Source organism: Suncus etruscus, chromosome 8 (assembly GCF_024139225.1).
Source record: "Suncus etruscus isolate mSunEtr1 chromosome 8, mSunEtr1.pri.cur, whole genome shotgun sequence".
NCBI lineage: Eukaryota > Metazoa > Chordata > Mammalia > Eulipotyphla > Soricidae > Suncus > Suncus etruscus.
In genome coordinates, this window is record NC_064855.1 from 52278094 (window position 1) to 52303704 (window position 25611).

At 41.0% G+C, this 25611-nt stretch overlaps 1 protein-coding gene across 1 annotated transcript in view; it reads right to left on the reverse strand.

Annotated features, from left to right (window-relative positions):
* The window catches only part of DCLK1 (doublecortin like kinase 1), a 404307-nt gene that overhangs the window by 53512 nt on the left and 325184 nt on the right, over positions 1-25611 (reverse strand). The window contains 4 exon segments of the mRNA XM_049778893.1: positions 5257-5376; positions 5854-5911; positions 13525-13633; positions 17299-17386. Coding sequence (XP_049634850.1) covers positions 5257-5376; positions 5854-5911; positions 13525-13633; positions 17299-17386 — 375 coding nt within the window.

Here is a 25611-nt window from a genome sequence, read left to right on the forward strand (position 1 = left end):
CAGAGCCCAAAGAGAGGCACAACATTACATGGGGCACAGCTTCTGTGTGCAGCCACCGCCTCAGACCCCATTCTGACGCACACATAGAGCTGGGTGGTGAAATTGGGGCTTTAGGGAGGACACTCTGTGACATTTTGGGTATCTTGGGGGGCCTGTGCCTCCTACCAACTGTCAGTAGAAATTCAAAAGCCTCATCATCTCTAAATGAGAAACAGGTGTTTTTACAAAGTGCTTCATTAAAAGAAAGTTCTGCCTTGTGAAAGTAAAGCACATGTGTATGTGCATGCATTCCTTGTCTATATTTAGCTCTTTCTTTCTTCCTTGCAGTGTAATTCTTTGTGAGGAACAGAGAAAGGAAGAGGAAATGCCATTCCTGAGATGAGAAAGGGAAGGTGAGGAGATGGAGAAAGAAAATTTTCTAGGACAATTATGCATCTGAATTTTTGTTTGCTTTGTTCCTGGCTAATGTGCTGTTATTTGGCAAAACTGAATTCAGGCTCTAATTTTAGTGCTGTTTATTTGAAACACTTTCAGAGAATATGAGTCTGATTTACTAATCCAGTTTAATATTTGCATCATTCTCCTCAGACAACACCCAAGCAGCCAAGCACAATAGCTACTTACATCAGTTCATCTTTACCTAAATGACTTAGTCTCCTTTTGAAGCTGCAAAAGATCAAAGTACTTGTAGGCTTGTTGACAGATAGGTTTAAATCTCACTCCTCATATTCGTCCTCTGTTACCCTGAACTAGTGTGAGTATAGAGGCTTCTGCCACTGTCCCTGAAGGCTCAGAAGTTCCCAAAATATGCAATTTTTCAGCTTTTCTTGCTTCTTTCTTGCTTTTCTCAAAGGCAAGCCAGCACTAAGCCAACTTGCAGGTAGTTTTTGTGCCACTCCTAGAGATGAGATTTTCCCTGGTGACTATGTAAATGTGGTGAAAGGCATTTCTGCCTGTGGACAGCTCCTTCATCTTGACTGTTTCCCAGAACTGAGGTGCCAGTCATCCTGCTACCTTAGTTCTTCTTCATCCTCCTCCACAAAGCCAGCCTCTGGCACATCCTTCTGGGCCATCTGCCCCAGTGCTCCAGAGAAATATCTCAGAGAGCACCATTACTGGTACCCAAGCTCATATCAATGCATCATGTGCCACCTTCCCACATGGCAAGATAGCCTTTCTTCTTTTTATACAGTGAATAGGGAATTTGCCTTGCATGAGACCTACCCAGATTCTATCTTTAGCACCAATATGGTCCCTTACTCTCACCAGGGAGTGATTCCTGAGTGTAGAGCAAGGAGAGAGTACCAGCAGATGTGCCCTCCCCCTCAAAAAAAAAACCCAGAAAATAAAGAACAATAAATCAGCATTTATATACTAGGCCTCTTTAGGTTATACTGCCAACATTCAGTCCTATTTGTCTTATTTCACATCTTAGATTAGTTCACTACATAGATAAGATCAACTGCTTTTGTAACCCTAAAGATTTCTTCCTTGGGCATCAGAATAGGCCAAAGTTACTCTGTACTTAAGTATGTCTTCATAAGGACTCCCTTTTTGGTCTTCTGGTCTTTTGATTTTATTGCTCTCTTTGGATATGAATCCAAGGCTATCTCCTCCATGAGCTGCTTCATTAAACATGGAAGCAGTTCAACTGACACAAGGGCACAGGCAGAAGTCCAGAGTCTATACTGAATTTCACTCAGTTACATCCAATGCTCAGAATGGATACCTTGTTTAATCACCACTACTGCACTCTTCTAGTTTAAAAACCATAGTCTACATTCAATATTTGAAGGTCATTGTGAAGATTAAGGCTGGGAGGGTCTTCCCTTTCAGCCCTGGTCTCACCTCTTCTTTGTTAGACTAAATTTAGTAGAACGCTTGAGAGATCTTGTCTTGTTTTTTATTTATTTATTTATTTATTTATTTTTTTATTGTAAGAATTTATTCAAGAGACAAAATTGATTAACATAATGAGGTAAACTAACATAACATCATATAGTAAATAACACAACATATAATATATATATAATATAATATAATTGATATAATAATAATACACGTAAGTCAAAGAAAGTTTCTTAGGCAGCCCTGGTCATATAGGGAAAATTGGCAAAGGCTATGAAGTGACATGGGACTTCCTAGGTCACACTTAAATTATAGTCACTAATTATATGAAACCCAGTTAAAAATTACTTAAGATTTGTCACAAAACATGTCTTGAATTGTTGAATTTTAAATTTTCTTAAATTCAAAACTAGCATAGTTCTGAATATTTCAAAATAAGTCAGGAATGGTGTAAAAGACAATGTTTTTATTTCTCTTTGGAGGGAATGGGGAGAGGAGGATCCCAATACACTACATGGCCAATGAGGCCAGAGAGTTCAATGTTCAGTCCCGTGATGTGATGCAGTTGAGGCTTAACACTGATGGAGATCACCAGGGTCATACCCAGAAGTATTTGGAAAACAATGTGTGGCCAAGGACTGAACTATAGAATCCCTGTTTCAATCAAAGTATGTGACCCTAACACCTGAGCTATAATATCTCTGGTCCTGAAAATTTCAATCTGTAGGGCCTAGAGAGATAGTACACGGGTAAAGTATTTGACTCGCATATAGCTGACCCAGATACTGAGAGGAGTGATCCCCAAGCACAGCTGGACATGACTCAATTACCCTCTCCAAATCAAATAATTAAGACAAAGGAAATAAATAAATGTATAATAGCAAATGGAAAGAGAACAGGAATGATTTGAAATTATTTAAAAGTGCAAATCAAGTTATGGGCTGACTCAGTGGTAGACTGGGTCTTGCATGTGTGAGATGCTGGGTTCAATCTCCTCACTCTCCCCTATCTACACAGCACACATGTATATAAAAGTTATTATAAAATCACTATTCTTGAATCCAAGGAAACAATTATTTATAATGTTAAAAATTTTTAAACTTTATTTGGTAAGTAAACTTTACTTATTGTCATTAAAAATTATTTTTAGTATATAAAATTGACTCTTTTTTGTTGGTATAAAGGTTTCTCTTGTCATTTTGAAAGTAGAATGCCCCAATATGATAATATGGCATAATTTGGTAGGTTATTTTTGGATCTGAGAATGCTAAAAATGTTGCCATAAAATTAATGATAAATGTGTTCCTAGCCTCTTAGAAACTAATCTACCAAATCAAACAAAATATGAATACTTTTGTTTTAGATACAGAGGAAAATCTGAAACCACTGAACATTTTAATCTCCCTTAGTTTCAGAAGGTGACAAACATTATGTATTATTACAAACATGCCCTCATCTCCCTGAAAGCAAGAAATCCTAATTTAAAGTAGAGAACAAAAACTGAATGTATAAAAATATCAATAACTTAGTGTTCATTTGTTTGTTTGTTTTGGGGCCACACCCAGTGACACTCAAGGATTACTTCTGGCTATGTGCTCAGAAATCACTCCTGGCTTGGGGGACCATATGGGATGCCTGGGATTGAACTGAACCGTGGTCTGTCCTAGGCTAGCGCCTCTGCTCTGGCCCCTTTATAACTTAGTTTTATTTAAGTTCCTATATATCTGGGGTCGGAAGGTGGAACAAGCGTTAGGGCATTTGACTTGCACACGCTAAACTAGGATGGAAGGCAATTCGATACCCCCCCCCCCCCCGTATCCCATATGGTCCCCAAGCCAGGAGCGATTTCTGAGCACATAGCCAGGAGTAACTTGAGTGTCACTAGGTGTAGCCCAAAAACCAAAAACCAAAAATGAACATTTTTTTCTATGGAGTAATATATTTGTATGTTAATTATACTTATTAAGTGCTTTATTCATTTTAAATCTTCAAAGAGAAAAATTCGCATTTCATAGTGTTAAGTTCTATCACCAGCTCCAATTCCAAACATGGTTCTCTAGGACCCTGCTTTCATTTACATATAAACAGTTTTTGCTGAGATGGTACAACTAATTTATAGCACACTATAACTAAGATGAAAATCACTTATGCTTCAGGGAAGTATAATTCTATGAACACTAAACATTCTATTTAAAATATCTAACTTCTTAATATTTCAAGCACGAAAGTATAGGGAATAGATGACTCACCTTTTAACCTAGATTCAACCAATACTGATATTTAGCTAATCCTTGTATTTTATGATTTAATGGAACTAAATGCAATTTCATGTAACAGATTGAGATAGAAACATATATTCAGAGGTGGTAAACTCTTCACATTATTATTAGGATAGTTCTGTTCTTCTACTATTTGGTAAATAAAAGCTTAAAGTATGTTTTTATAAGAAAGGCCAGCAACTCTGAAGCTTATGGAAAAGAGAACAATTAGTATCACAGATATAATAATAATTACATTGGCATCTAATTTTCCTATGCCTAAAAAACTGATAGAAGCCATCTCTGGTTTCTACACAATAACATCTCTAGGTATTATTATTCATCTTTTTATTGCTTTGTTTTGGGGTCACACCAGCTGTGCTCAGGGATTACTCCTAGCTCTATGCTCAGAAATCGCTCCTGGAAGGCTCGGGGGACCATAGGGGATGCTGGGATTTGAACCACCATCCTTCTGCATGCAAGGCAAATGCCCTACCTCCATGTTATCTCTCCGGCCCCTATTATTCATCTTTTGTAGGTGAAGAAACTAAGACAGGGAGGTATCCCCAGGGTCAATCTATTTAAGCCATGTCTGGGACTTGAACACTTGTCATATAACTTTAGTGTTAATTCTTATTGCTATTATGTCAATGTGTAACAACAAGAGGCTGAATATGAGAAGAAATAAAGATGGAGCTCTAAGATCGAGAAGAGCATAGATCAGGGGAGGCGAACACATGACTCTCGAGCCGTGTGCATCTCCCGGCCATTTGCCCATTATCATTATTTCGTATACTGTGGCTCTTTGCCAAGTTTGGATTTTGTTCTGCTGCTTCTGAGGAGGGACCTCTGAGGAGAAATCTCTGAGAGTGGAGTCCCCCCACCCCAGGTTGCGTCATCCCGTCTCCCATCCCTCAGAAACATCTGCAAGGGCCAGCGAGCAGGTGGGGGGGGGGTACCCGTGTGTCACATGTTGTGTCACATAATTGTTAAAATGATATGCTTTTGTGTGACTGTTTGTTTTGGCAGGTCACTGCGTAGTGTGGCTCTCTGACTCTCAGAGTTTAAAATTTTGGCTCTTTGTGTCGAACTTGTTCGCCACCCCTGGTATAGATGCTTGTATAGGTTTGTCTTTCCCCAAAGTACATACCTTTACTAATTCCATTACGAGATACAGTTCAGTTGGTACATCCATCTCTTCAATTAAAAGAACAATATTAGGATGTTTCACTCTCCTTAAAATAGAAACTTCATTCTGGATCATGTGCTCCTGTCCAAAAGAAATGTTATATTAATTAATATAGACTTCAAAACAAAGGAGATAAGACTAAATGGGTATAAAAACTGTTGATAATCAATGTTTGTTAAATATATTCAGCACAACTTCTTGGATATTATCACCTATGTAGCCTGAAATATCAAAATATGCTGGAAACCATTAATTTATACCCAACATTAGAACTACAATTTCATATAGAAGAATGAAATGAAGCTATAGATAACAAAAGTAAGGGAGATATTGGGGGATAGTAAAGAGAACAAGCAAAATTAAGGAACATAACTAGTACTTAATCATCCTAACCCACTTTAAAAATTCCAGGAAATTTGTAAAATATAGTAATATTAAAGTTAGCATATTTTATTCTACCAAAATTCAATAATTCAAGCAAACTTAAGTTCATTTGAGAACAATTTTTAGGTTCTTCTCCCACACTCACATTCTTGTAAGAATAAATTTTATACATACTTTGCCTCGACATTTGCTTTTTTTGATTATTTTCAGAGCATATTCTCGAGCTGTTGACCTATAAAGAGAAAATTTTTCTTTTATAAACTTATTTTCAGATTGATTAAATAATTTTAGATTGCTCACTCCTATAGGTCTTGCATTGGAGTATTATTTTTTAAAAGAAAATATGCAAACTTGTAGGGATTAACCAATTTTAAGACAACAAATATGATGACACAGATCTATCTTGCTTGCTTCCCTCTGAAGTGGTGTGGCCAGAAAATAGTTGAGCATCTATCCCTCTTCTTTGCCATCTCTTTAGGTTCTCTCTCTGCCAAATATATCTGTCTTTTACTGACTGGTTTTATTAGTTACATTGAAACTCCCCAAAAGCAGTCTCCAGTTTTTATATTTCCATTTGAAATACAATTGATGTGTTTTGCTGGATAACATACAGGTATTATGTGCAGGATACATAGAAAGGGATAAAGTTATTCTTCCTGTGGTCTTATAGGTCTTTTATGTTTATCTCATGTCATAAAATAAAAAATAAAATTAAGATGTACTCACTTTCCCAGAGCTACATGGCAGAGATGAAAATCAGCCTCTGAATTCTTAGAGTCTTTGTTTCATATTTAACTCAACTAATACCACCCTTGCTTTAGGATGGCTGTGGGAGTGAGGGCTCAGTCATAGCACCATCTTTAAATAACTTCCTAAGTTGTGTTAACAGTTCTAAGATACCTAGTGCCAAATATAACAAGTCAATTGTTGAAAAACATAGTATATTCTTACAAACCATAATAAACCACTACTATGCAAGCATACAATTTTTCTTTTGGGAAACCAAGAGATCTTTCTACTTGTAGCTTTAAGCTGATTGTATAATTTTGAATGAATGTAATGAATGTGTGGGTGATTACGAACAACACTTTAAGGCAGGGTTTTGAAATCCTCAGCATGGAAAAGCAAAGGGATTTTTCTTGGCCTCAAGCAAATTCAGAGATGAAATATCCCCAATTGTGTTTCAAGGGAATTTTAGAAAACATTCACATCACTGGTCTCTAAAATTTCTTTTCCCAGCACACTTCCAAAACCTTACATGGTGTTTGTTTGCAAAAACCACTCAAAATATAACAACTAAAATTTAAGATTATATATGTGCATAAAACAAGGATGAGTGATAATTTGGGATCTGGTGGAATCTCTCATGGTGTTTAGGAGACCTGGGAAACCTCTTTTGGAGATTCACAGCCAATAGAATTGAAAGCTCAGTGCAAGGTCTTGAGGATGCAGTGGAGGGGATTATCTGGACCACTCCAGTGATGCTCAGGATCTCTAGTGCTGCTTTGATGATGCTCCCGGTCTCAAGTGCTACATTGATGATACTCAGAGGGGCTGTATGACAATGAGACTGGCTGCATGTGCTATATGAGGTTTTGAGGTTCACATAGAAGGTAGAAGGATGTAAAACCCTTTACTTAGGATGGCTTTCCTGAGAGATCAGGAACATTCAGAGGATCCAATCTTCTTCAATTTGGTGGAAAAATGAATAAGAGATTCAAAGATGACCCCTATCCTTGGCTTTTCTTGTTCCTTCAGGTCCAGAACTGGACTGACAGTGATGAGAGAGAAAGATGTTAAAGGTAGGGCTTAGGGCATTCAGGGTTGGCAAGGTTCTGGGGGTTAGGGTGGAAAAAAGTACTTCGATCAGAAGGAAAGCAAAAAAATTTCACTTTTGGAACTTCTAGTGTATAGGCCCAGCAGTGAAATGAGAAAATGATCTGCCTCACATACAAAGGGACTCTTTGTAGCATAGAAGGATCAAGGGCTCTTTAAGTAGACTCCACTACTGAAGAGGCTTGTGAAGAGCTGGTTTGCAAATTTAAAAGGACTTGATCAAGATGAAAGCTAAAAGCTAAAGTATTTCCAGATTCTGCTGTTCATGAATCACTAAAAATGAGGATAAAGCAAATCTGAGGGCAGAATACATGATCGATTTCCCCTCTGGTTTGAAGGGTTTCCTTTGAAGCAGCGGAGTCCAGACCAGTGGTCTTCAACCATTCATCCCTAGTCTGGTGCTGGTCCATAGGCATAAAACAGTTGGAAACCACACTGGACTGTTGTGCTGACTGCTATGCTGGGAGCTGACAATCTCAGAAGAAGCTGAGAGAAAATGAGTTGATATTTTATTTTGGCACCTGAGCAGAGGAAGTTGTGTGGTCAGAACTGTGATGGCAAGGAGAGCAAGATTTGCTAGATTGGTAATTGCTCCTATTTCCCTGTAATGAGTAACTTGATACTCAAATGGTTTCATATGGAACCCAGGAAGGCCAAACCCTCTAGACAAAGAGCAGAACCTCAGAAAGCAAGTAGATTGATTGCTTCCAGAACCCTTAAGACTCAGAGTCAGTCTAGGGTTGAGGGGTAAAAGACAGTTAGTTCAAGATGAGCATCCCTAGGGACCTTCTAGAGAAAGACACTTGCACAATAAAATTAAGCACACAATTAGATTTACACACATTTTAGGTCAGACCAAGAGTACGGTGGAGGAACACCAAAGTTAACATTGCTAAAGTATCATCTTGGATCTTTGAGGATAGAACTATAAAGTCATAATAAAATCTTTAATTATTGGACATACTTGTAGGATAGTAGCTAAGTATGGAAAATGGGTGTTAGGTGTTAGGACTAAATGCACTCCAGAAATAGAAAATCTCAATTGCTTATTCAAGTCAGTAAATGAAAACATCTGGCAAGAAATAAAACCATCAAGGACTTGCTTTCCCATATACCCTAATGGTCTTCAAACTACGGCCCATGGGCCACATATTGAATTTATTCCCATTTTGTTTCTTCACTTCTAAATAAGATATATGCAGTGTGCATAAAAATTTGTTCATAATTTTTGTTTTTACTATAATCTTGCCCTCCAACAGTCTGAAGGACAGTGAACTGGCCCCCTGTTTAAAAAGTTTGAGGACCCCTGCAAAGTCTGAGTATTGCTGATACATCAAGTCATTAGGCCTTGGGTTCTTTGATGGTGACAGAGGTGAGTAACTCTGGTATCTAGCCACAAAGAATCATCTAGTTTGGAGTATGAGGTATACTAGACCCCCTCAAAATGGGTGAAAATATAAACAAATTACTTACTTGAAACTATACACTTGAAATTCAAACAACTAAAAAGCCCTCCATGCCCCAAAGCTTAGTAATTATTTACTTTTTATGGCACTCTGTATGCTCACTTTCTTCTTCTTTTTTTAATTTTTAATATTTATTTTTGGGTTTTGGGATACAACCGGCAGCTCTCAGCAGTCAGTTCTGGAACTGAACTCAGAAATTGCTCCTGGCAGCGTTGGAGAACCATATGGGATGTGGGGATCAAACCCAAGTCCATCCTGGGCCAGCTGCATGCAAGGCTATCACTCCAGTCCCTGTAAGCTCACTTTCCTATTGAGTTCTACCCAAGATTCTCCAAATCCTTATATAGAACTTCCAAATTTTACCAAGTTGAACTAAATTAACTTTTCAATGCACAGAAAATAAGTGGATTCAGAGAAGGCTGATAGAACTTGGAACTTAGGAAAGCTCATGAAACTTAATGATTCTCCATACCAGGTTATCCCTTTTCTTCACTGGGGGATTAATGGAAATGCCCAAACGACTATTTCTGTTGTTGGCTGAGTTTTGAGTAAGCACTTAAAAGGGAAATAAAAACACCCACCTTCTAAGCCTTCCTCTACTACTACACTGTTTGCAGAATCTCTCTGTGCTCCTCTGTGCTCACTGTGCACTTTAGGAAGTTGGGCCACAGTTGGCCTTTACCAAGTCTCACAAACATTCAGCACATACTAGAAGTGGTTGGGGCTCTAGACATTTGCATGGAGTTAGGGAAGTACTGGAGAATTAAGATTCTTAGACCAAGGAATGACACCCCCCACCCTGCCAATCAACAGGCAATTTTGTTTACTAAATACCTATATAAGGTGCAATAAAAGTCTCTTCTATGGAGTAAGGGTGGGAGATAGTTATAACTGGCCAAAGAAGAGGCTGTGGCATCCCAGAGTATCTTGTCAAAAGCCTCTCCATGGGATTCTGCTCTAATATGAATTTAGGCCCTACAGCTATGGGTGTTGAATGTTCTCAAGAAGGAAAACATGAAGAATGCTCTTAGGGGAGACACCTGAAGTTTCTTACCAGGACTCATGCTCTAAGTCTCACATCGAAAGGAAAAGTGAGCTCCTTAGGACAGAGTTCTTGACATACTTCATATGTTTGAAAACTTTCTAGAAGGATGCATCCACTCCAATAATGATATTTAGCTGGTTTAGGGGAATCTGACCCTGCCTAGGACATTGCTAGATTAGGCACTTTAACTGTAAGATTCTTCGAGTCATATCTGAATATTCTGGTGTATGCATCACACTCAAAAAAAATTGTAGGCAGTTCTAGTAGGGAGGGGAGCCAAGAGACACAGGCGACAATGATACTAGTCACCACCACGTCTCCCAGATTCTTGGATCTACAGTTATTATACACAAGGGAGGAGAGTCAAGGTGAACAACATCTTACAGCAAGCCACCCTTCACCTGAAACTTGGGTACTTTTCATACCTTTCAAGCTTTTGGGGTGGCTCAAAGTGATCTATAAAATAGCTTCCAAATTGAGTGTGGCTAGTTTATAACTACCTTCCGTAGATATTGGGCTATATTGGAGAAATTACTTGAGGAAAACCAGAGAAATCTTAATGAACCTGACAGCTGCTACCCACGAAGATGTTGACATGGAACTATGGAAAGAAGACTTAGCAACATGACGATCATATTCATTGTTGTTAGAACATCTTCCTGTCATAGCATATTATTAATTGAGGCAGAATATACTTGCTCTAGCTATTCATCCTTGCAAATATGGCAATAAGTACCCACCAGCAGTATGTACCATCCACAACATTTTGGCTCATTTTTGTTTTCTTGTCTCTCTGAAAAATATTATAAAAATGTTTTGTGATTCCTCTGGAAAGAGAAGCCACATGTCATATGCCTTCATTCAGCAGAAGTAGAATACTAATGCTTCTTGGAACAACCTATTGCTTAGATTCTTAAGGTTTAGGCAATATGACCCAAGATGTGAATTCATGCAAAATGAACATAATTCAAACTGAAAAGAAATTAATTCTGAAAGGAGAGATTCTGGAAGAAGGAATTTCTGTTGTGGGAAGACCAGCTCTGTTGGGCTTAGAAGCTGTCGTAATCCATATACGAGGTAGGAGACACAGCACATGGTCCCAATACTAGACTGAACAGATGATGAACATTGGCAAAAAACCAGACACCTCACAGAGAAAGGGCATGGCAATCTGCTAAACATGGGGTTTTCTACTCTAATGGGAACAAAGTTGAAAATAGTGGATTTGTGATGAGTAAAAGTATAAATGAAATATAAAATGATATAGGCACACATTTCCATAAATTACCTAGAGTAAGGGTTTCTCAATTTCATTTATATATCATTTGTACAGGTACAAATGTGTATGCAATTTTGATATGGTGAAGTCATGTTCTTAAGGAAATTTTCTTGTTGGGGTAACCAGATACTTGCTAAGGAATCACAAAATGAGCAACACTTTCACTTCTTCATGGTTTTCTCTGTATAGAAAGGAGATTATACTGACAATAGGTATTATCATCATAATTACATGAAATATTATAAGCTAAGGGCTGTTTAGTTTATAGTAAGTAGGAACTTATGGTATTTAGGGAGATATGAGAACCTGTGAGAAAATTTATATTTCATGACATAATGTAACAAATGGTTAAGGCTGTGGTGGCAATGCTAACAAGGAGAACTTGAGAAAAGGAAGCTAAACCATTTCAAGGGAGGCTTTTTTTCTTCAAGATGTCTCTAATGCATACCCTTTACTTGTGCAGAATGGCTGTTACATAGGATACATCACTAAAAATATCCGGGTCCATATGAAATGTTGATTGAGGTGGAAGAAAGTGTGCTCCTTTGCAATAATATAACTTAATGTGAGTTCCATAGCACTAGTGAGGGACGTATCTGCCTACAAAGTACAATGTGCATACAAGGAAATGAACTCTAGTAGATAGGCACTGAAAACTTCATCTTATACTCCACAAAACTTACACATCTCTCTTTCACCCCTGGCTTCTGCCTTTCCTCTATTGTTAAGACTCATTTCCATCAAATGTTCACTTAGAGGTATACTTGAAACCAATCACACATGAGAGAAAAAGACATATGTCTCGTCAATAAGGACCTTACAAAGACCCCTGAAACGTGACATTAATTTTTATCAAGAGCAGATCTGCATGTGCCAATGACTTCACCAAACCCTCATATCAGCAGAACTACATGACCATATCCTTCTCCCAGACATGGCTCTCTACTCTTTTCTGTTTTACCTACTTCCTCACCAGTTCTTTAAAAATCCTAGATGCTGCCAGAAAAAAATATGATAGTGTTGAGGTCCACCTCAGGTTGTTAGCTGATGAATAAACCTATTTTTCTCACATCAACTCTTGTCTCTCGAATATTGGACTTTGAGTAGCAGGCATGAAGACCTTGGAGTTAGTAACAAAGTCAAACATAGATCCTATCATGTTATCTGCTATCCTGTGGAGACTTCCAGCTCTAAAATGAAATGAAATTTTCCTATACATGGAATGAATCTATGTTTAAATCAAAACCCTGAGAGTGTTCTTACAAGGTCTGGGTCTTGCATGCTGACAACTATAGTTACTGTTTGGCATCTCTTTGAGTGATAATGTTGGTCATAGAAACATTTTTCACACACAATTAGGAGGAGCTAGTAGTATGTATAGCCGTGTTGAGGGCAGAGAATGATGGTGGTGTTGAATATGCAGCACTAGGTCAGATCCCAGAAACAGAGGACATTTTCCCTCAAAGGATGAGATAAATTCCCCCTAAATTTTCAATATATTGTTCACAACTGAAGAAGCCCCAGGATCACCAGGCCTACCTTATGCAAGTAAGTGTTCAATAAATTATAAATCAAATGCTGGGCTTTAGATTTTGAGGTGGTCTTAGTTTTGGCTGTATGTTTGCCTACAAAAGTCACTGGTCTCTTCCTTTTATGACTTCAATATAGTGAGTATTTTTTGGAATCAATACAAATAAATTTATTTAAAGTTTTTCCACATCAGGCAATGTGCTGACATTGTTACAAGGCATGAGAGAAGCATATGTGGATTAGATGCATGAATATCTAATCAAGCTTCTGAAGCACCAAAGAATGCTACATGTGCATTTTTAAAGCTTGTAATAAATTTAGTTTTATGATAGCAAATGTTAGAGATATATACTCCTTATAGATATTATGATTCTAACCTCTACAAAATGTCTCCAAGTGTAGAAGAGGCTAATAAATATCTATTAAACAAAAGGACTTACCTGAAAGATTTGGCAAAGTTCTGCTGAGTACATTAAAAAGGAAAATCAAAGTTCTCAATCTTAGATTGTCCCCAGAAATCTAGTTTCAACTCTGTTATTAGACTGGCTTTTCTTCCTTTGACATTTTTTTTAACATGCAGCACTGAGACTTTAACATATTCCACATGTGTCAGAGACAGCAAGGAAAGATGCAATCTTGGAAAACATAATGTTTCCTTTAAAGTTTGATGCCAATGGCATCCTTCTCACCTTTCTACACATTCCTTGACAACAGCAAAATTTCCATCTCCTATTGTCCTTCCAACTTTATATCGTTCTGTTATTGTCACTGGAATCTGGAAGCCTTCCTCCGACACTTCTGAAAGAATTATTAGTATGTTTTTATTGGTAGAAAAGAGAACACAGATGTTGCACAAAGGAGACATTTAGAAGTATCATCTAGTAGGCTGGAATGGACTCAGAATCAATATTTCATTTTTTTACGGTGAAGCCACACTTCACCTCCCACTGATATTGTATAGTCAACAGTTTGTAGGAAGATAAATGCTAAACTTAAAGGAAACATTAAACTGATGTGTTCGACTCCCACCTGTTGTTAGAGCAATCTAAGCTTTCTGCTGCAGTGTGAAATTTGAGCAAGTTTTGCTGTCTTTATTTCATGCCAATTTGATCAATACCATTGGCCCCACTGGATACAGAGAAAGAACATTTATCCAACTCAGGAAGAAAATGCAGTTGGTAAGGTCTTAGGCACTTTCTGACATCATAAAGCATTAAAATGCCTGCTGTTTGCACATATGACTTTACCACATCCTGAAATGGAGATCTCTGTAAAATTCCTTATTTCTAAGCACTGATTGCTACTCCTCCCTAGTATCAATGAGCAGATTTTAGACAAATGTTCTCACAGCAACCTGCATAGCAGATGTTGAGTTAAATTCACAATATCTATTATGTCTGTGAACAGAACTGTTTTGTAGTTTCAATTATGTTAGTGCCACTAACACAATGCATCCCCACTAACACCACCTTAAAATATATTATGAAATATTTTACAAATGCCTAATAATGTTTTAAACATCTAAGGACATAAAACTAAATAAGCTACACTTAGGTCAAATAAATATGCTGGATAACTTTTAACATCTTAGTGAAGTAAAAAGCTTTTTATAGCTGAGCTCTAAAATTTACATGCTTTAAAATTATAAGTCCCAGCTCTCCCTCAGGCAACCTGAATACAAAATGGGATGAAAACCTAGTGTGCTTTTGTATGCACTCTTGTTCTGGCCCTCAATCTTAAACTGAGACTAACCGTTTCTTCCCAATATAAAATTAAAGCCTTAGATGTCCTGTGGGTTTCTTTGGTGACTTTTGAATGCTCATTTAGACTATACTGCGGGAATGGATAAGTAGAAACTTAGTCTTTAGACAGTTACTTTAGAATGGTTATTCAGGTGTTGGAAATGTTTTATACTCATTATTTAAAATCAAAGGTGGGTGGAGTTCCTGAAAGTTATACAAATAAAGAGAATGTGCTCTTGTTGTTGCTATTATGATGATGATTATTTACCCTTGCAAATGACCCCTACAAATCTTTAGAACACTAACACTTAACCCAATGGAAGAAATCAGAGTGATGTCCAGAATAAAGTGAGAGAGGAAGGCTCCCTAAAATCTCAACCCCAAACAAGCCACAATCTTGCATCTGGAAAAAGTGTCAGCCTGTAGATTTTTATTTGTTTGATTTTTGGGCCACACCTGGTAGTACCTCAGTTTAGGGATCATTTCTGGTGGTACATGGGAGAAGTATATTGGGTGCCAGAGATTGAATTTAGTCATGTTTGTCATGTCATGTACCCAGTCATGTTAGTCATGATTGACTGTTGCTTCTGCCCAGCCTGCAAATTTATCCATGGGAATCAGAGGATATGGAAATGATCAGAGGAAAAGAAAACACTCAAAAAACACTCAAAATATCTTACAGATGATATAATTGTAGGCTCTTTACTAACTACCTGGATAAGAGTAACTGTCCTTCATTGCTGGGAGCAAGTCTGGTCTATGACTAAAAAAGTGGAAAAAGGTTCTTCCATCCTTACTTTTTCTAGTAGCATAGCAGCATTCAGTGAAGCATCTTCTGGAGCAACAGACTGAAAATTTATATTTGCTTCCTTAGACTAACTTTGAAGATAGCTTAGCCCAAAGATTATTCAAGAATTTCTTCATTTGGGGCCAGAGAGATAGCATGAAGGCAGATATTTGCCTAGCCTGCAGAAGGACGGTGGCTTGAATTCCAGCATCCCATATGGTCCCATGAGCCTGCTAGGAGTGATTTCTGAGCATAGAGCCAGGAGTAACCACTGAGTGCTGCTGGGTGTGACTCAAAAACCAAAACAAAACAAACAAAAAAAATTCTTCATTTTATTAGGTAAATAACATCAGAACAAAAGAGATTTCTGGATGGCTGAAATTTAAGAGGGGTAAAAGCCTGTTATTGCATAATAGTCGGGATAATTTTTGTATAAATCACATATCCCACCCAATGTAAAATAATCCTTCACCTTATAATTTAATCATAACACTTAAAAAAGATAAGGAAAATATCTCCTTAGGTCTTAATCTTTTCTAAATATTTTCCTATAAATGATTTGAGCCTGATAAAAACTCTAGCTAAGGAAAGGGCACTTTCAAGAATCTCCATTTCGGGGCCAGCAAGATAGTTCGTTCATTGGGGAGGCCATATGCCTTATGTTGCGGTTCACCTGAATTTAATCTCAACCATCCCACATGATCCCCTGAGCACTGTCAGGAGTAATTTCTGAATGGAGAGCCAGGAGTAATTCCTGAAAATTGATGACTGTAGCCCTATAAAAAAGAATATCCATTTTATAGAAGATGAGATGTGATATAAAAAAATAAAAGAGGTTTATTCAAAATAACCTGGTGGGATAGTAAGTCAATTTGGAATATACGTCATTCAACCACATCACTGAGAAAATTTTTTTGGGGGGGTTTGGGTCACACCCAGCAGCGTTCAGGGGTTACTCCTAGCTTTATGCGCAGGCTTTATGGCAGGCTGGGGGAACCATATGGGATGCTGGGATTCGAACCACCGACCTTCTGCATGCAAGACAAACGCCTTACCTCCATGCTATCTCTCCGGCCCCCTGAGAAAATAATTTTAAAGTGAATTAACTGGAGCCGGTCTGTTAGTACAGCAGTAGGGCATTTTGCCTTGCACATGGCCTACCCGGGATGGACCCAGCTTCATCCGCAGCAATTTTTGAGCAGTCAGGAGTAACCCTGAACACTGTTGCATGTGCCCCCCCCAAGAAAATCCCCCCAAAACAGAAATAAGGGTGCAAGTGGTAGGGCATTTGCCTTGCACACGGTTAACCTAGGATGGACTGCAGTTCGATCACCAGTGTCCCATATGGTCCCCCAAGCCAGAAGATTTCTGAGCGCATAGCCAGGAGTAACCCCTGAGTGTAAACAGGGGTGACCCACCCCATCCCCCCCCCACAAAAGTGAATTAGCTTAAGGTACAAAGAAAGTTTTCCAATTGCCATAAATTAATTCTGTGTAAAGACATATTTTCACATCATTAGTTCAATCAGAGTACATCCTCAAAGCTAATAATCAACCAAGGGAGTTTTAATTACCTTTAATATTCTAAAAGTGAACAGAAGTTGGGGAAACAAAGGCAGTGATTACCCCTTGTAACTTCCAAAGCAGTTAATAACTGGCCATCTAAGGGCACTCAGAGAATGTGACATTTTCCCAAATCAGGCTAACTTCCTTCTAGTCCCAGAGAACAGATACTATCCCTGGGGGAAGCCAAGCTCTATTCTTTTTCCTTGTTACTAATTGACCCCTGACAGCATTTCAAGCCTTTCAAGCCTTTTCAACTTGTCCACTTCTTTCTGCTCAAGAACTGATAGATTCTTGGAATAAATGTCACCACCCTATCCCCTGCTCCCTGAACCAGCTGAACGTTCTCAGAACATCAAGTCCTGTGCTCACCACCTTCTCCAGGTCCATCGTTCTCATCCATAGAGCTGCAGACTTTAGTGGATGCAAGAGAAGTCGAGGAACCACCATGCTGAGAGCTCTGGAAGAAAACAGAAATAGAAAATCAATATACTTAGTCAGAGTGTCCAAGTTTTCAGGTGCTACACGCAACCCAGAGTTTGCTGCATCCACTACTAAATGTGGAGGATTTGGTCATAACACTAAGAAATGAAAGTTCTTAGGGCAGAAAGGATAGTACAAGAGGTAAGGGGCTTGCCTGATATGTGAGATACCCTGGTGGGAGTCCTGGTACTACAAAGTCTTGTAAACATCATCATGGGTCACTCCTGAGCACAGAGCAAGGAATATTCCCTGAGCACTGATAAATGCAGTCCAATCCTCCCCCAGTCCCAATTAAAAGATTAGAGAGTTGTTTTTTTTTTAGGCAATTACTTCTCTCCCTGAAATTCCATAGATGATGTTCACTGTGAAAAGGCAAGCATTATAAAACTGCAAGTTTCACAACTTTTTATTCCTACTTTTTCTCAAAATTTCATTAATTCACTGTTTAGGTAAGTCTGGCAAATTTTAAGCAACTTGCCTCACTCTTCCACTGTCTAACTGGAAAAGGTTCAATTCTGGTACCATTCTGATTTCATCCAATATATTTATTCTTTTTAATAGAAAAATATTTTCAGTGCATTTTATGGAATATCCCTCAAATAGTCAATATCCTTGGAGAACAGAATAGTGGGTTTGTCAATACCACTTTGAAATAAAAAAAGAGGTACTCAGTAGATTATCAATGCATTAAATATTACAGAGTATATCTGGGCAAAAACAGAAAAGCCTGTGATTCCCTGGTATTTTTGGTGTTGCTATTGTGGGTATTCTGATCCAAGGTTCACAAGAATAAACATAAGAGTAATAACTATATTAGAAACTTAGAGGATGAAACAATACCAAACATTTGGTACTCTGCTCAGTTGTGGGGCAGTACTTTAATAATGAACATCTCTATCTTTGTATCTAGTCCCTGACAAAACAATTTGCACATTTCTGTGCTATTTCTAAATAGTGAACACAGCTTGTCCTAAAAGATCTTCCTTCTGCTTCCCTGGGTTTATCCACTTGGTTGGCCTGATGGGAGCAGGAGGCGGTGAAGGGGCGGCCTTGGCTCATGGTGCTGGCTGTCTGTGGAGCAAAGATGGAAAAGAGCATCTGTAGTTGAATTAATAATGAAGACGTGCTTCCTGGGAGCCGGGAGTCAGGCAGGAGGAGGTTTGGCAGGCCCACGCCATGCCGGTGGCCTGCTTGGCCAGGCCTAGGGGGGGTGCGGGATTTGGGTAACCCCAGCACCCCTCTGCCGCCTTGCTCCAGATCTCCAGGGCTTCCCCGGGCCACACCCCTGGGCAAGCCGGTGAGTTGGGTCCCTTGGTGGAGCTTGAAGGACCCTAGGCCTTCCCCCACTATCCATGCGGCTCCTTAGGGAGGGTCTGGGTGGGGCTCTGAACTTCTGTTCTCCCAGCTTCTTGAAGGATCTCTCCTTCCTGGGAGCCGGGAGTCAGGCAGGAGGAGGTTTGGCAGGCCCACGCCATGCCGGTGGCCTGCTTGGCCAGGCCTAGTGGGGGTGCGGGATTTGGGTAACCCCAGCACCCCTCTGCCGCCTTGCTCCAGATCTCCAGGGCTTCCCCGGGCCACACCCCTGGGCAAGCCGGTGAGTTGGGTCCCTTGGTGGAGCTTGAAGTCCCTAGGCCTTCCCCCACTAACCATGCGGCTCCTTAGGGAGGGTCTGGGTGGGGCTCTGAACTTCTGTTCTCCCAGCTTCTTGAAGGATCTCTCCTTCCTGGGAGCCGGGAGTCAGGCAGGAGGAGGTTTGGCAGGCCCACGCCATGCCGGAGGCCTGCTTGGCCAGGCCTAGGGGGGGTGCAGGATTTGGGTAACCCCAGCACCCCTCTGCCGCCTTGCTCCAGATCTCCAGGGCTTCCCCGGGCCACACCCCTGGGCAAGCCGGTGAGTTGGGTCCCTTGGTGGAGCTTGAAGGACCCTAGGCCTTCCCCCACTAACCATGCGGCTCCTTAGGGAGGGTCTGGGTGGGGCTCTGAACTTCTGTTCTCCCAGCTTCTTGAAGGATCTCTCCTTCCTGGGAGCCGGGAGTCAGGCAGGAGGAGGTTTGGCAGGCCCACGCCATGCCGGTGGCCTGCTTGGCCAGGCCTAGGGGGGGTGCGGGATTTGGGTAACCCCAGCACCCCTCTGCCGCCTTGCTCCAGATCTCCAGGGCTTCCCCGGGCCACACCCCTGGGCAAGCCGGTGAGTTGGGTCCCTTGGTGGAGCTTGAAGGACCCTAGGCCTTCCCCCACTATCCATGCGGCTCCTTAGGGAGGGTCTGGGTGGGGCTCTGAACTTCTGTTCTCCCAGCTTCTTGAAGGATCTCTCCTTTCTGGGAGCCGGGAGTCAGGCAGGAGGAGGTTTGGCAGGCCCACGCCATGCCGGTGGCCTGCTTGGCCAGGCCTAGGGGGGGTGCGGGATTTGGGTAACCCCAGCACCCCTCTGCCGCCTTGCTCCAGATCTCCAGGGCTTCCCCGGGCCACACCCCTGGGCAAGCCGGTGAGTTGGGTCCCTTGGTGGAGCTTGAAGGACCCTAGGCCTTCCCCCACTATCCATGCGGCTCCTTAGGGAGGGTCTGGGTGGGGCTCTGAACTTCTGTTCTCCCAGCTTCTTGAAGGATCTCTCCTTCCTGGGAGCCGGGAGTCAGGCAGGAGGAGGTTTGGCAGGCCCACGCCATGCCGGAGGCCTGCTTGGCCAGGCCTAGGGGGGTGCGGGATTTGGGTAACCCCAGCACCCCTCTGCCGCCTTGCTCCAGATCTCCAGGGCTTCCCCGGGCCACACCCCTGGGCAAGCCGGTGAGTTGGGTCCCTTGGTGGAGCTTGAAGGACCCTAGGCCTTCCCCCACTATCCATGCGGCTCCTTAGGGAGGGTCTGGGTGGGGCTCTGAACTTCTGTTCTCCCAGCTTCTTGAAGGATCTCTCCTTCCTGGGAGCCGGGAGTCAGGCAGGAGGAGGTTTGGCAGGCCCACGCCATGCCGGAGGCCTGCTTGGCCAGGCCTAGGGGGGGTGCGGGATTTGGGTAACCCCAGCACCCCTCTGCCGCCTTGCTCCAGATCTCCAGGGCTTCCCCGGGCCACACCCCTGGGCAAGCCGGTGAGTTGGGTCCCTTGGTGGAGCTTGAAGGACCCTAGGCCTTCCCCCACTATCCATGCGGCTCCTTAGGGAGGGTCTGGGTGGGGCTCTGAACTTCTGTTCTCCCAGCTTCTTGAAGGATCTCTCCTTCCTGGGAGCCGGGAGTCAGGCAGGAGGAGGTTTGGCAGGCACACGCCATGCCGGAGGCCTGCTTGGCCAGGCCTAGGGGGGTGCGGGATTTGGGTAACCCCAGCACCCCTCTGCCGCCTTGCTCCAGATCTCCAGGGCTTCCCCGGGCCACACCCCTGGGCAAGCCGGTGAGTTGGGTCCCTTGGTGGAGCTTGAAGGACCCTAGGCCTTCCCCCACTATCCATGCGGCTCCTTAGGGAGGGTCTGGGTGGGGCTCTGAACTTCTGTTCTCCCAGCTTCTTGAAGGATCTCTCCTTCCTGGGAGCCGGGAGTCAGGCAGGAGGAGGTTTGGCAGGCCCACGCCATGCCGGAGGCCTGCTTGGCCAGGCCTGGGGGGTGCGGGATTTGGGTAACCCCAGCACCCCTCTGCCGCCTTGCTCCAGATCTCCAGGGCTTCCCCGGGCCACACCCCTGGGCAAGCCGGTGAGTTGGGTCCCTTGGTGGAGCTTGAAGGACCCTAGGCCTTCCCCCACTATCCATGCGGCTCCTTAGGGAGGGTCTGGGTGGGGCTCTGAACTTCTGTTCTCCCAGCTTCTTGAAGGATCTCTCCTTCCTGGGAGCCGGGAGTCAGGCAGGAGGAGGTTTGGCAGGCCCACGCCATGCCGGAGGCCTGCTTGGCCAGGCCTAGGGGGGGTGCGGGATTTGGGTAACCCCAGCACCCCTCTGCCGCCTTGCTCCAGATCTCCAGGGCTTCCCCGGGCCACACCCCTGGGCAAGCCGGTGAGTTGGGTCCCTTGGTGGAGCTTGAAGGACCCTAGGCCTTCCCCCACTATCCATGCGGCTCCTTAGGGAGGGTCTGGGTGGGGCTCTGAACTTCTGTTCTCCCAGCTTCTTGAAGGATCTCTCCTTCCTGGGAGCCGGGAGTCAGGCAGGAGGAGGTTTGGCTGGCACTGGTAATCTCTGTCCAGTCTACATTTTCAAAATCGCGCGGGGGCTATTGCCCCCGCGCGCACAAGAAACATTAATAGTACTCTCACAAGAAACATTACTAGTACTCACTATCATTGAATTATGTTTTTATGTATGCAGAATGTCCAATTTGTACTCTGCCCTTTTGCATACCCCTTCATAAGTTCATATTTCTCTTTAACTTCTTTAACTCCTATCATCATTACTCCTTTTTTACCCTTTCTAACTTAAGTACTCTTGAGTCCTAATTCACAGACCAAAGTGGTGCCCTAGAGTTAACACCCACACAACTATTTTAAAAGGCATAAAAAGGACACATATCTTTTCAACATTTTATGCGTGTTTTCTTTGACGGCTATAACTTTTGCTAAATACTTTCTTATACAGTGATGATCCCCCCCATTTTTTTTTATCTTCTCTTTGTGAACTGCTCAATATGGAATTTGGTGTGAAAGAATCCCTCAGTTTAATACTTATGTTTGAACCAAGTCATGGGTCTTGTTGGAAATGTTCTTATGCCCCCATATATCTGATAGCACCACGTGGCTTTATATCTTGTTTGCGTAGGCACACTGACATGGGAAAATACTATACATACCAATAAGTTCTTATCTAATAGAAAGGGGAACACACAAATCTTGTAGTACAATGAGACCTTACACCCTGAACATTGACATAAAGACCTGGCACAGGCCTCAGAAGAATGGACATTCTCCATTTACCCCTTGATCTACAGAAGACATTTACAAAACATCCAAGGTTGTATATAACATCACCCGGAGGCATTCCTGTACCAGGGACGACCCTACAGCTGCTCTGACATCGATCTACTCAAAAGAGACATCCCTTAGCACTGAGAAGACAACAAGAACAATGACCTGTTTACTGGACAGGGCTTGCTGTATTGCCCATTTATGGTGAGGTTTGTCTATAACATCACCTGGAAGCAATCCTCTACCACGGAAGACCCTACCACTGCTCAGACATCGTCCTGCTCAAAAGAGACTTCCTTTAACACTGAGAAGACTTAACAACAACAACAACCTGCTTATAGGACAGGGCTTCCTGCATTCCCCTTTCATGGTGAAGTGAATCGAGAAGGCACTCCTCATCATGACTTCAATGTAGGACATGCAGATTCCAGAATCTTTAATACAGAAACATGAGACCAACAACAGAGACTCTGTGATAAGTGTGTTGGCGCTACGGACAATGTCTTGGAGCGAACGATAACTTTCCTGAGGCCTAGAGCTGGTCTTATGCCAGGAAACTTCAGGGGTAGGATCTCTTTGTATTTAGGCCAAGGCTATTCCTTTCCATGCCTCTCATATTTTGGTGGGCCTATGCAAACAACAATTGCCACTCTAACACCGTTTTTACTGTGCTCCTTTGACTCTAATCCTTAAAACACACCCACTTAAAATTTGAGGTTAACTTAAGCTAATATGCATGTACATGGAAATGTAAAAAACACTATGCCTCTAATGTTTAAGGAGTTATGTAAGCTTGATGGCTTTAGATTGCCTTGTGTGCTGTTAAGAAATATTATAATGTGCTACAATCTGGGGACTTGAGGGAAAAAGTAATTGCACATGGATTCTGTTTTATTTATCTTAACTTTTTTTGGTGAAAATTCAAAGTTAAGATATCAGCAAGGGGACTTCTTCTGATAATTATGTTATGGGTGATTGTCCTTCCACTGTAACTTTACCTTATCCTCTTTCTTTGCATCTTTTGTTCTCATAATTCATAATAAAAAATTATAAAAAAAAAAAAAAATAATGAAGACGTGGTGAGAAGCAAAGCTGACCTATTTTTCTTCTGCTTACCTGTTTCCCTTTTACATCCTTCTCATGACATCCAGTCTTTACTGTGTACAAAGTAGGAGTGAGGAAAGCTTTATATAATTTCATTACACTCAACAGAACTTTGCATAAGAAATTCAAATATTAGTTTTCACTGAAAAAGATAACTATAGTTGGAAATATGCACCTTAAACCCGTGGTTTCTTAAACCCGTGGTTTCTCAAACCCATTGCAGGCTATTTGAGCCAACTGCTGTAGGTTCGATGGATATGGCAGACATAAACAATTCCATTGGGAAAAAATAATCAAAATTCAATGTTTAACACAATTGGGTTAATGTTAATTTTACAGCAATGAAGCTTTTGCTTCCTTATAAGACATTCTAGAAGTTTTGTGGTTACCCTGGCATACCCCTGAATGCCACATAGATTGTGTAGTGTGCCCTTTATTTTCCTATATCTCAAGAATTCCCAATCAATCATTCTAAGGACTTGAAGTATTTTTTTATTTTCCAATTTCCCTTTTTGATTATGACCCACATTTGAATTATACCAAGTTAGACTATTTTGTGACCTAGAATCAAATTTTTTCATGGTGTGATACTAGTATTTAGTACTACTCCTACTGACCAGAACTGAATGAGTCTGTAAGCTGTGCACTGAAGATGTAAAGATGTCTGTGAAAATTTGCTATTTATAATACTAGATTATGAGGTTGGGATAAGGCATATTTATGGTTTTGATGTCTAGATAAAATAAACATTTGCATTCTACCTTTTCAGGGAAGACATATGCTTTCCAGAAAATAGAAATCTTTTATTCTGATATTGCTGCCTTCACTGTAAACATAATAAAATTACAGGCCAAAATATAACAACAAAACAAAAACCCCAAAACAGTATGTAAATGTCTCAAAAGGGACCCTTCTCTCTGTGCTTTCTAGATCCTTGAACTCCTTCAAGTTGTACCATAAATGGTGCTTAATAATGTAGACTCACTGTGGTTGTGAATGGAAGGTGCAATCTTGTCATACAGCAAGTTGAATTTTAGAATACAAAGGCACATCACCCGAAATAATAGAATCATTTTGTTTTCTAGCAAATATGTCCACAATTTATGTAGTCAATTTTAAAAGCTTGTTCTTTTAATAAGTACATGAAATATTCAGTACAGGACTCTGACCCAAAGTATATGAAAAACATCTTTAATCTGTAATGTCCTATAAACTTGCTGGGTTGTATTCTTGAAACTGCTTTATCAATTAACAAACTGCATTTTCACCAGTCAAATTCCCTGAAAGCTTGCCACCAGGCCAACTGTGTTTTCTCATCTTTCGAACAAAAGGCCATCATGGTTTTTAGGTGCTTTGTGGAAGGAAATCAAAAAGTCAACACAAGTTTGCTTATGTTTAAAACTGCTAATTTTCAGTTTTAGGTTTGTTAAAAATGGAACAAGTCATTTCAAACTTTAAACTTTCTGAGAATATAATTTTACAAAAAAATGTATTGAATTTAATTACAGATATATAATAATCTCCAAATGGACAGTTCTCATTTAATTTATGCTGCTTAAATAGTGTAAAAAGAGTAATTGCTTTTGAATATATTATCTCATCTTTCTTTTATTAAAGAAGTAAGCAATAAACATTCATTTATAAGACAATAGTCATTTATACAGTGTAAGTATTTTAAGAACTAAAGAATTTAAATACTACCAATTTTAAACCAAATTCCCATCTTATAAATTTCAATTATATGATCAAAAGTCTTCTGTCCAAATACCTCCAGTACTTTGTATCATTAGTTGCAAACAAGGCAATTAATTTATGCTGAAATAATGTTTCTAACTTCCCATTTATTGGTTCTAGTTTTCACCTCTGGAAACCCCAGTACCAACCTCAACTGCTTTGAAAAAGACACAATCCTTCAGGTATAGCAAGTCCTTACTCAATGTTATCAATTGATGCACAGAAACTGACTTCAAGTGAAATAGCAGAATTAAATCAGTTCAAGGATAATTTGGGGCGGGAGCGATAGCACAGCAGTAAGGTGTTTGCCTTGCATGCAGCCAACACAGGGTGACCCTGGTTCATTTCCTGGCATCCCTTATGATTTCCTGAGCCTGCCAGGAGCAACTTTTGAGCACAAAGCCAGAAAAAAAACCTGAGCACCACTGGGTGTGATCCAAGGAGAAAAAAAAGCATAATTTGTCTCACACAACATGAGATGATTTTGCTTTCTCATC